The sequence below is a fragment of the Lemur catta genome, chromosome 1, assembly GCF_020740605.2.
Source record: "Lemur catta isolate mLemCat1 chromosome 1, mLemCat1.pri, whole genome shotgun sequence".
Lineage (NCBI taxonomy): Eukaryota > Metazoa > Chordata > Mammalia > Primates > Lemuridae > Lemur > Lemur catta.
In genome coordinates this window covers 5,433,688-5,445,842 of record NC_059128.1, presented here as the reverse complement: position 1 = coordinate 5,445,842, position 12,155 = coordinate 5,433,688, and the positions used below count along the sequence as shown (strand labels likewise).

The 12,155-nt window shown below is 41.7% G+C and overlaps 1 protein-coding gene across 3 annotated transcripts in view; it reads left to right on the top strand.

Moving 5' to 3' along the window:
* The window catches only part of EML1 (EMAP like 1), a 168,739-nt gene that overhangs the window by 113,783 nt on the left and 42,801 nt on the right, over positions 1 to 12,155 (top strand). For all 3 annotated transcript variants that reach the window (XM_045560982.1, XM_045560976.1, XM_045560988.1), the window contains exon 4: positions 8,671 to 8,802. In XM_045560982.1, the coding sequence (XP_045416938.1) occupies positions 8,671 to 8,802 (132 nt within the window). The remainder of the gene's footprint in view (positions 1 to 8,670; positions 8,803 to 12,155) is intronic.

The window sequence follows — 12,155 nt, the reverse complement described above, 5'->3', positions numbered from 1 at the left end:
CTGCTCCATCAACCAACCGTTCCTTCATTTCTCTCCCTCTCCTCAGGCCTCCTTATTCCATGAGACACAATATTGAAATTAGGCCAATTAATAATCCTACAGTGGCCTCTAAGTGTTCAAGTGAAAGGAATAGTTCCACATCTCTCACTTTAAATCAAAATCTAGAAATGATTAAGCTTGGTGAGGAAGCATGTCTAAAGCCAAGATAGGCCAACAGCTAGGCCTCTTGCACCAAACAGTTAAGTTGTGAATGCAAAGGAAAAGTTCATGAAAGAAATTAAAATGCTACTCCAGTGAACACATGAATGATAAGAAAGCTAAACAGCCTTATTGCTGATATAGAGGAACTTTTAGTGGTCTGGATAGAAGATCAAACCAGCCACTACATTCCCTTAAGCTAAAGCCTAATCCAGAGCAAGGCCCTGGCTCTCTTCAGTTCTGTAAAGGCTGAGAGAGGTGGGGAAGCTGCAGAGAAAAATTCAAAGCTAGCAGAGGTTGGTTCATGAGGTTTAATAGAAGACGCCATCTCCAGAACATCAAAGTGCAGGGTGAAGTGGCAGCAAGTGCTGATGTAGCTGCAGCAAGTTATCCTGAAGATCTAGCTAAGATAATTGATGAAGGTGGCTACACTCAACAACGGATTTTTTTTTTTTTTTTTTTTTTTTTTTTTTTTTTTGAGGCAGAGTCTCACTCTGTTGCTGGGGCTAGAGTGCTGTGGCGTCAGCCTAGCTCACAGCAACCTCAAACTCCTGGACTCAAGCAATCCTACTGCCTCAGCCTCCCAAGTAGCTGGGACTACAGGCGTGTGCCACCATGCCTGGCTAATTTTTCTATATATATATATTTTTAGCTGTCCATATAATTTCTTTCTATTTTTAGTAGAGACGGGGTCTTGCTCTTGCTCAGGCTGGTCTCGAACTCCTGAGCTCAAACAATCCTCCTGCCTCAGCCTCCCAGAGTGCTAGGATTACAGGCGTGACCCACCGCACCCAGCCAACAACAGATTTTTGATGTAGACAAAACAGCCTTCTATTGGAAGAAGATGCCGTCTAAGACTTTAATTGCTGGTGAGGAGAAGTCAATGCCTGGCTTCAAAGCTTCAAAGGACAGGCTGACTGTCTCATTAGGGGGTAATGTAGCTGATGATTTTAAGTTGAAGCCAGTGCTCATTGACCATTCCAAAAATCCTGGGGCCCTTAAGAATTATGCCAAATCTACTCTGCCTGTGCTCTGTAAATGGAATAAAGCCTGATGACAGCACATGTATTTACAGCATGGTTTACTAAATATTTTAAGCCCACTGTTGAGACCTAAGAAAAAAATATTTCTTTCACAATATTACTGCTCATTGACAATGTACCTGGTCACCCAAGAGCTCTGACAGAGATGTGCAAGGAGATTAATGTTGTTTTCCTGCCTGCTAACACAATATCCATTCTACAGCCTGTGAATCAAGGAGTAATTTTGACTTTCAGGTCTTATTATTTAAGAAATATATTTTATAAGGCTATAGCTGCCATAGATAGTCATTCCTCTGATGGATCTGGGCAAATTCAGTTGAAAACCTGGGAAGGATTCACCATTCTAGATGCTGTTAAAAAGGAGGGGGAGGGGTCAAATATCAACATTAACAGGAGTCTGGAAGAAGATTCCAACCATCATGGATGACTTTGAGGGTTTCAAGACATCAGTGGAGGAAGTAACTTCAGGTGTTGTAGGAATAGCAAGAGAACTAAAATTAGAAGTGAACCCTGAAGATGTGACTTAATTGCTGCGATCTCATGATAAAACTTTAATGGATAAGGAGTTGCTTCTTATGGATGAGCAAAGAAAGTAGTTTCTTGAGATGGAATCTACTCCTGGTTAAGATGCTGTGAACATTGTTGAAATGACAACAAAGGATTTAGAATAGTACATAAACTTAGTTGGTAAAGCAGTGGCAGGGTTTGAGAGGCTTGACTCCAATTTTGAAAGAGCTCCTACTGTGGGTAAAATACTATCAAACAGCATCACATGCTACAGAGAAATTTTTTGTGAAAGGAAGAGTCATTTGATGCTGCAAACTTCATTGTTGTCTTAAGAAATGTCCACACCCTCTCCACCCTTCAGCAACCACCAACCTGCTCGGTCAGCAGCCACCAAGGCCAGACCCTCCACTGGCAGAAAGATGGACTCGCCAAAGGCTCAGATGATTGTTAGCATTTTTTAGCAACACAGTATTTTTTTTTATTAAATTAAGGTATGTACATTGCTTTTTAGGCATAATGCTGTTGCACACTTAACAGGCTACAGTATAATATAAACATAACTTTTATAGGCACCAGGAAACCAAAAAATTTGTGTGACTTGCTTTATTGTGACATTCACTTTTTTTGTAGTGTCTGACACCAGACCTGCAATATTTCCAAGGTGTGCCTGTAGTTAATGAAGAAATGAAATTTTTTCCTTTTATTTTTTTTAAATAGAACTTTATAATTTATATCTTTATATATTTGGAATTTAAATAAAAGAAAAAATGTTCAGAGCAAAAAATAAAAGAATTGAAATGTAGATGTAATTTCTAGTTTTAGTTCATTTCCTTCTTCTTGAGAACATATGTCATACATGTTTGCTGTCTTTTTGATTTTGTAGAAGTCCAAGGTAAGTGCTGTATTGCAGTAATGCCCATAACTTAATTGACTGTTTATGGTTTTCTTGGACCTCATAGGATTAGTTGGCATGATTGTTAGAATTCCTGAAAGACTATATTTGTAGCTCTAATATTTGAGACATTTATTCCAGTTAGGATAAGCATGAGGAACAAATTTTCTGAGTCTAACCACAGAAGTAAAACTATTGTCAGTGTAGAGCTACCAACTCAGAGTCATGGTTTTCTAGACTTGAGTGTCCAAGTCTCTGGGTTTTGAGTTGAGAGTGTAGTGATTCTTTTGTTTTTGTTTTTGTTTTTTTTTCTGGCCTTTATGGGCTTCCGTGAATGTGAATTCCCAGCCATTTGGAAGTTGGAAATATGAACAGTAGCATCTAATTGTTAGTCTGTGGTAAGTTCCTATAGAAATCTCATTAGGAGAGAATTTTGAAAACAGAAAGGAGCTAGCTGGGCAATATGAGAATTAAAATAACTTCCAAGTAATTTCAAATATGTTTACAATCATGTAGGAATTTTTCTGTAATCAGAGTTCCAAATTAAATGAGTTGGGGCGTATGTGGTGTATAGATAGGTATGTGTTTGTTTTCTTTTCTCTGGGGTTTTTCAGCCTAGTGCTTAAGAACAAAATCCCCTTTGGAAACAGTCCAGCACCCAGTGGTGGTGCTTTGTGTTGCCAATTAAGACTTCGATTGAGGGCTTGATTTGGAATCCTTGGGAAAAGCTTTGTTTCCATTAGTCAAAGAAAAAAGGCTGAAAATCCAGGGAAGACATTGTAGGTCATACCTTGCTCAGTGGGATGCCGAGGCTGACAATGGAGGGACATTTCCACTGGCTCAAAAAAGAGACAGTCACTCATTCTCTCAGCTCCTGAGTAGCACATTCCAGTAGGGGGGAGCTATGAGAATAGAGTTCAAAAGGACACAACTGGTACAGAAAGCATTATTTTAAAAATGATCTGTGACAAGTGTGAGATAGAATGGTAAACATCTATTGCTTCCAAACAAGCAGCCCATAGCCCTTTGGAAAAATAGTTCCACTTGTTAGAAGTACAGCATTTGTAACCGTGCTGAAGTCAATGCTGGATGTATGACATGACATATTAAAGAAGAGAAAAATGAAATCTGACTTTAGTTGATTTTTAAAAATTATTTCTAATATATTTATTATTCAAATTCATTGAAATGTAGGTGCTGAATCCATGTTTTGAGTCTGTTCTTAGTAGCTAAATAGAGAAGGAAGTGTTACCCTGTTGAACAAAGGAAGAGCAATTGGTACTTTAACAGAAGTGATATAGTCCTCCCCTCTGGCTCAGGTAGGTGACTTCACATTACAGGAAAAAACTTTTTTCCCCCTGCCATATGGAATTTTCTAAGATTCTCTAAGACCACCAGCTTTCCTAAAAAATTACTTGGATTTGCCACAAGGGTTTTTTTCAGACAAATTAAGAATATTTCTTAATTTGATTTTTGAAGTGCATTATCTCAGGCTGTCAGAATTATCTCATAATTTGCAGGACAAAAGCCAGGTAGGTGCTGTCCCCGTTGACTCTGCCGTGTTCAGCAGGGCACCTAGTATGTGGTCGATGCCCAATAAGTATTTGTTGAGCAGAAAATTGTTTGTCTCTAGTGTTAGTCACCCCAGCTGTCTGACAAATGAAACCATCAGAAGTCTCTGATCACACATCAGAACTACCTGTCAGATTTCTGTTCTGGTTTGTATTTAATAAAAGTTTGGGATCCTTTGGCAAAATTTTGGAAGACCAATTCTTGATTCCAAATCACAGGATGAAAGAAAAACATATTGTGTAATAGCTTCTTATGCTTGGAGTTATCATCTAATCACCAGAAGAAAGCCAGTTTCTTCTGGTCACCAGTCTCCATTGCAGGAACTTTATTATCTCTAAAATTGGCAAAAACTGTTGAATGCACATGTAATATAAAGAACCATTTTATTTTTGGAACTTGTAAGGGTTTGAGTTTGGCTGTGGGGGCAGAGTACGGAAGGGAAAGGAGTGAAGGGTGGTGTGTCTGCATTTCTGCACCACAAATACTTTACTCGCCTTAAACACTAAAGAACATACTGCACTGCTGTACAGTCTCTCACAAGCCAGCACTTCTGCCACTTTCAAAATAAAGAGCATTATATTTCACTTGCTGTCCAGAGGGAACGTAACTTCTCTGCTATTCCCTGCTGGTTATTTAAGGAGGCTCCCTGCAGCGAGTGTGCAGTGTTGCTCTCTCTGGCTGCCCTTGTTACTGCAATGTCTGGTCTTCAAGCTTTATTTTCTGTCCCTCATTTTGAGTCCTAGCAAATCCTCTTTAATTCGTAAGAGCCCTTGGCTCTCAAAAGGAAATGTCTTGTTTTTTTCTATGCATAGGATAATAGTAAGATTTTTTTTTTAAGTTCAACATTTTAATGCAAATGTGGGAATAGACAAATATCTTGAAAGAACTTTGTTGGATTATATCCAAGTCTATATATGCAAACCAAAATGTTTTTCTTTTGTGATGTACGCATCTTGCAATTTATTGGGGCTTATCAGACTAATTTTTCCATGGTTGTATTATGGTGCTCGTGTTTACTCCTCTTTGTTTCTGTGCCTCTTGCTCATGGATTGGACAGGTCTGTGCGTCCTCTCAGTGCAGGCAGACTGAATCGATGGACACCCAGGGGAGGGAACTTAGATTTATTTTGTAACTTCAGCTGCACCTCTGATAGTTTTTATCTCCCTTTTAACACAGTAGCTTAAAGATCTTATCCAGTGCCTACCATTCATCAAGTCATAAATCATGTGACTGTATTAATTATTGACCTTTATGGGTGTTTTAAGAGCTCAACAGGTCCTCCAAAACGAGTGTGCTTCGGGGTAAATTGCAGGTGGTCTCAGGTGGCCCGGCAGAGGGAGCATCAGATGGAGTGATCAGCCCTGCCGGGGGCCCTAGCCTCAGACAAGTTGCTTCACATGCCTGAATTTGTTTCCTGCTCTGTGAAATGAGGATAATGATATTTTTGCAGGGGATTTGTGAGGTTCAAATCACATAATACAGTATATGTACAATGTAGAGTACTCAGTATGCACTAGCTGCTGCTGCTGCTGCTTCTGTCACTGCTGTCCCCGCTAACTCTCCCAGCCACCTGGCTGAGTGTTAATTATTAGAAAATCAGTCAGTGTTTGCTATGATCGATTAACAGTCATGGTTTTACAGCTCTTTAAGGGTGTTTTGCACACTTCTTTTAGTTGCCATGAACTCACGGTGAACTCCCCTAGGAACACCGCAGAGAACATGCTCCCGGCCGCCTTCTGCCGCCGGGTCTCCCGGGGCCCTGCCAGCCGGGCAGGGCAAAGTGTGCTTCAGAGCCTCGTGTAGATACTTGGCAGAAAAGAATCCCACTAAATTTAATTAGCTTGATGTTTTTCGTCATTGGGTCATCTTGAACTTGAAGCACAAATGTTTCTGTTATTTCTAGACTTTAGTCCCAAATTTCAGAAATGTAATGCTCTCCTAAGATCTGTAATTTCCTTATCCCCAAATTGAACATTCTAAAAACTCACATTGTGACTTCAAGGCACACCCATTCAGATTGCAGTTGTAAGATTCTGCTGTACATGCAGAGCTTCCTCGGTTACCAGACGGCAGAAAGCGTATTAAAATAAATTAATAATTCACGTGGTCATTTTATTTACATTTGCTCACACTGAGAGTGAAGTAAGTTTTCAGAAGCCAACACACCGTGGGGTTTATAAAAACATGCTAAGAGATTACTTACTGAATGGTTGGAGTCTCAGAGCAAGGACGACTGAAAGTTAGGCCAAGGGAGGAATAGACCGAGGAGAAAGAGAGAGTGAAAGGAAGGTAAGGAAGCGAGAGCCACTGGCCGCCAGGCAGGAGCTGCCCGTGTGGGAGGCGTGCTCTGTAATTACGAGAGATGAGGGCTCTGGAATTCGGCGGTAGCAGCAGTGTCACTGTCTTAAGTTCCTCAGCTCCTGTGCACCCCTTGTCGAGGTGGGTTGTTGTGCAGTCTCCGCTGGAGCTGTGCTCACTCAAGCCTCAACCTGAGGCTCCCTCACTGCCAGTTCTCACCCACTCTGCAAGGCACCGGCACCATCACCAGCCCTGCGCGTGTGCCCGGCTCTGCCCACCACTCCTCTCCTGGTGTCTCTGCTACCCCAGACTCCCCTGGTGTTTTCTCAGCCCACATCTTAAAAAACCACTGTTTCCCTGCGGGCTTTTCTCATTCTCCTGCCTTGGTGGTTTCCTCCCCATGGATGGCTCAGTGCGCGCCAGATGGGCAGATCGTGTCCCGAGCCATCTCAAGAGTTACAGACTTGTATTTTCACCCAGCCACACCTCCAACTCTGTGTGTCCAGGCCAGACCCCGCCATGTGTGTGCCTCTTCCCAGAGCCACGGCCCTGGACTAGCTCCAACCCCCCCCCCTCCACTTCTTGCTTACAGAGCAGGTGCTACATTAAAGCAGTTCGTCAATGACCGTGTCACTGCACTCCAGCCTGGGTGACAGAGTGAGACCCAGTCTCTTAAACAAAAAAAGTAGTTCATGTCTCTTCCTGTGACAGGGTCAATGTGTGATACTTCCATTTATTTCACCCTTTCATTTTGTAAGTATGCATCAAATTTCTATATGAGGCTCTGCAAAGTAGGCAAAGTGATAAACGTGATATGATCTCAAGAAATGTGTGGACTAATGATGAAGATTAAAAAAAAATAGCAGAGATACCTACAATACAGTTACGTGCTCTGTCTTAGCGAGTTCAGGCTGCTGTAACAAAGTGCCATAGACTGGGCGGCTTATAAACAACAGACATTTACTTCTCACAGTGCTGGAGGCTGGACGTCTGAGATCAGGTACCAGCATGGTCAGGTCTGGGGAGGGCCCTCTCCAGGGTGGAGACTGCCTGTCTTCTCACATGGCAGAGGGCGAGGCAGCTCTCTGGGCTCCCTTCTGTAAGGCACTAATCTCATCATGGGGCTCCACCCTCATGACCTAATCTCCTCCCAAAGGCCCCACCTCCTAACACCATCACTCTGGGGGTCAGGATTTCAACATATGAATTTTGGGAGGACGCAGACATCAGTCCATAGCATGCTGTAAGAGGGAACAACCCACCTTCACCCTGGGCCCTGGCTCTGGTTTACCCTTCATGCCTGTGAATTACCCGTGTATAGGGTATCCCTTTTCCTAGAGCAAGCGCTTCCCACCTTTGTGATAAGAACACATCAAGCCACTCACTTGATCTTTTCCAGAAATTCAGTCTTCAGGAAGCCTTCCCAGGCTTCCCTTCCCAGGCTTCCCTTCCCAGGCTTCTAACCACTCTAGCCCCTCTTGGTTATACAGAGTGAAGTTGAGCACTTCCGTGGGCACCACGGCTAAGCAAAGATTTCACATACAGTGGAAAGTTTTTGTCGTTGCCCTGGCATCCTACTTGTTTTTGTCACATGGGTGCCTTTAGCCAGAGTTCTTCTGTGATGGCACTATTGGTATTTCGGGATGGATAACTCTTGGTTGTAGGGGCTGTCCTGGGCACTGTAGGAGGTTTCGCAGCATCCCTGGCCTGTACCCACTACATGCTGATAGCAGCCCCTTCCCCAGCTGTGACAACCAAACATGTCTCCAGACATTGCCAGATGTCTCCTGGGGCATCATCACCCCTGGTCCAGCACCACTATCTAGACTGAAGCCTGTTCAGGGGCAGGATCACTTCCCTGTAAGCCCCTCGAGGGCTCTCACACAGTATTGTTGGGGATCTTAACTTTTCCTTTTTCTCTGTGACTTTGAACTGCGCTAATTGCCTCAGTTACAAAGGCAGTGAGCAGAGAGAGTGATTCCAAGTGACGTACTGAGAAGCTTTTTTGATCTTTATAATTAGAATTTTTGAACCAATCTATCTTTTGAATATCCACGTGGAAGTATGACATTCTCTATTTATATATTTTTATACTTAGCAGTAAAATAAAACTGGACATTAAGGATCTCGTCATCATTTACTTTTATGCACTTTTGGTAGCATCAAGCGGACCAGCTCTTCGGAACGAGTGTCTCCTGGTGGTCGCAGGGAGAGCAACGGGGACTCCAAAGGAAACCGGACTCGGACGGGTTCCACCAGCAGTTCTTCAAGTGGCAAAAAGAACAGTGAAAGGTAAGGATGGCGTACCTGCCGGCTCCTGCGGTCTAGACATTTTGTCACCTCTCCTGCCCAGAGATGAATCAGAAGAGTCCCCAGTGTTCAGACAAGCTAGAAGCTCTCTCGGGGGCACAGGCCTTCTGCTGAGATTATTGTGGGTGCTGATCCAGCAGCTGTTTGAGGGCAGCTGCCAGTCACACTTCAGACAAATTATCCAGGTAGAAAAACTGTAACCTGAACTCCCAGCACCCTGTGTAGACAAAGTATTTCCTGAGAATTTGCCTAATGCCATGTACGTGGAACTTGGAGAGCCATTCTGAATTTCCATATGGGGCACCTTATATTTCTGTTCACCCCGCTGACATTTTAAAATTAATTTTAATGGACTGTCTTAAGTTTATCAGCAGTATTTTCTGAGAACAGAGTGGGTGAAAAGTTGCAATTTTATGATTTGTCAGAGGCTATTTTTAATATTGATACTAACATCAGAAATATGAACCATTTTTCTTTCTGGTTATGTGAAATATACTTACTCTGAATTTTGAATTTCTCTATGAGTTCAGTTAATAATGGATTATGATAAATGTCTGTGAAACTAATAGTAACATTTTATTCTTGAAAGCTGCTTTTTGGCATTTTAGCAGCTTGTCTTTTGTCTGCATAATGTATTTATATCTACATAATGTATTATGTAGGTGAGATCAGTTTGTCTGTATCTACCTAACATTGTACTTTAATTTGATTCTCTCTGTTTAGCAAAACTTAGGAAGAAATTTCAGCTTCAGAGGCCAAACATGTTTTTTTTTTTCCAAATGTTCATGTAAGGAGAAGGCTTAGTAATAAAGCAATTGACTTCAACCCATAGGCTGTAAAAATTCCAAGTTTGTAAATCCATTGTTGCAATTCAGTCCCATAAAGAAAGCTTAAACTCTTTTTCGGTTTTATTCCTAAAAAATATCTTTTGTAGAAAAGATACAGACACTTCTCACATCTGTAGCAGGTCAAGTCCACAGGCAGTTAACAAATTCAAAAACCATTGTTATGGGTTCTGTCTTCTAACTTAGACTACTCAATGGCAACAGAGTGTGAGTTAGTAGAAGGTGCTTCTCTGAATTTAGGGTAAGCTTGGAAATTGACCTGAAATGTCTACATTTTGGCAGTTCTTAAAAACTTGGCTCCTCCCCTGCACATCTGATTTTTATTAAGAATTTCCAAAAGAATCTGCGTTGTGTAAACTCCAGATCTGTTTTATCTTTAAAGTCTTACGGCTTTGGTAAATGTGCTGGGTAAATATTTCCATAAAAGATATTTACAAAGGGTTTTTTGAAAAGTGCCATGGTAGGAAATTTTGATTTGGAAATAAGAGACTGGGAAAATTGACTAATCATTTCCCCAGAAGAATTCAGGCAACTAACATGTCCATTTAAAAATAAATTCTTGGCCAGATGCAGTGGCTCACACCTGTAATCCTAGTACTTTGGGAGGCCCAGGCAGGAGGATCGCTTGAGTTTGAGAGTTTGAGACCAGCCTGAGTGAGAGTGAGACCCCATCTCTACTAAAAATAGAAAAAATTAGCTGGGGTAGTAGCACGTGTCTGTAGTCCCAGCTACTCGGGAGGCTGAGGCAGGGGGATCGCTTGAGCCTAGGAGTTTGAGGTTGCTTTGAGCTAGACTGACACCATTGCACTCTCGCTGGACAACAGAGCAAGACTCTATCTCAAAAAATATATATAATAATAATGATAATAACAAATTCTTTGTCTCATTAGAACCCAGGAATGGTCGAGGCCAGCATAACGCAGAGCTGATTGAGTTGTACATACCAGGGGGCTTTTGGAGAGAGTTACATCTTCTCTTAGGTAATTGCTGGTGCTGGTGGATACCTTTAAGGGGCCCCTAGGAATAACAGCAGCAGTAACTGAGACAGAAAGAAGCAGCTAAGACGCAGTAGAAGTGAAGGTCAACTTGGCAACTCAGTGGCTGCCTGACCTCTTCCTCTCTATTCCCGTGTGAGCAGCCCCACTCCTGGGCTGCTTTAACCCAGCACCAAAGCAGAACTAGAGTCTTGCTGAGAAATGCCTGTCTTGGGGATCTGGCGTGTGCAAAGAAAGATGTAGGGAGGTGGCCCCCACCAAATTCCTTTCTGAAACATTACTGCATTCAGTGGTCCCAAGATGGTATGGTCTCATCCCCGTCATTTACTAGCATTTGTTCATTGTCCTAGTAGGCTGCCCTGCATTTTAAAAGATTGTCTTTGTTTGGTTACCGCAGGCAGCAAGACAATGGAAAGGGTGCAGGAGCTGCAGTAAAAGAAAGATATGGGTTTGTAAATCAGTTCTGCCTTAACTTCTCCAAACATCAGTTTTTTCTTCTGTGATTTAGGAACTTGAAACCTAATTCCCTTGAATCTTACAAATGAGCTAACTCATAGGAAAACACCCAGCATAGTACTTGGCGCTCAGTAAGTGGTCATCATCGCTACGATAGTTGCTATAAAAAGAGACTGTGCACAGCAGGGAAAGATAATTTATGAGGCTTTCCAAAATTCCAAACTTTATTTTCCTCATTTGTAAGATGAAGGCACTAGATGACATCTGAAGTGACCAGTCTTTTTTCTCATTTGACATGCTTTAAATTACATTCACATAAGTGACGCAGTCCAATGCTTGCAATCTGGATTTTGACAAAATCTACCCATGGAAAACTATTATCAATCTTTGTGATTCTCCCAGTTGGCATCAGTAGGTAGCTAGTCTGCGGGTTGTGTGTGATTCCAGTCTGCCCACTGTTGTGGAGTCCCGGTCTACACTCCGGAAAGCTCGTTGGAATGCTGATACCAGAGGCATAACTTCGAATCTGTCCTGCTTTGTAGAAGAAACAAATCAGTCACACATGGCAGTGCTTTAACTTGTATCAATTACAGATTATTAGCTATAAAGCTTATGACTTTTCACACACCCTGTGCAAAGCTGTTGTTAGCACATGTGGCACTGTTGCATAAATTAGAAAAAGGCTCCCCTTGCTCAAGAAAAACAACTCCACATAAGCATGTGTGCATTACTCAATAATAATAATTATAGCAAATATAAAGCCATTCCATATAAATTGTACAAGTCTTATTATTGAACACAAAATAAGTGTTTGTGAAGTCCTAAACATTCACTTTTTTCAAGATATAATTTATTTTAAAATAATGATCTGTTTTGCTGTCATAAAACTGTACCCTCTGTGACAGTTTCAATCATCTTGCTCCTGTATCTCATTTCCTTTAGAAATGGTCACTAGATTTAACATTGTCTTGTGACACGGTAGACCTTTATCTTAGAATGTTTATCATTTTAAAATACTTCACAGCAGCCACAACATTTT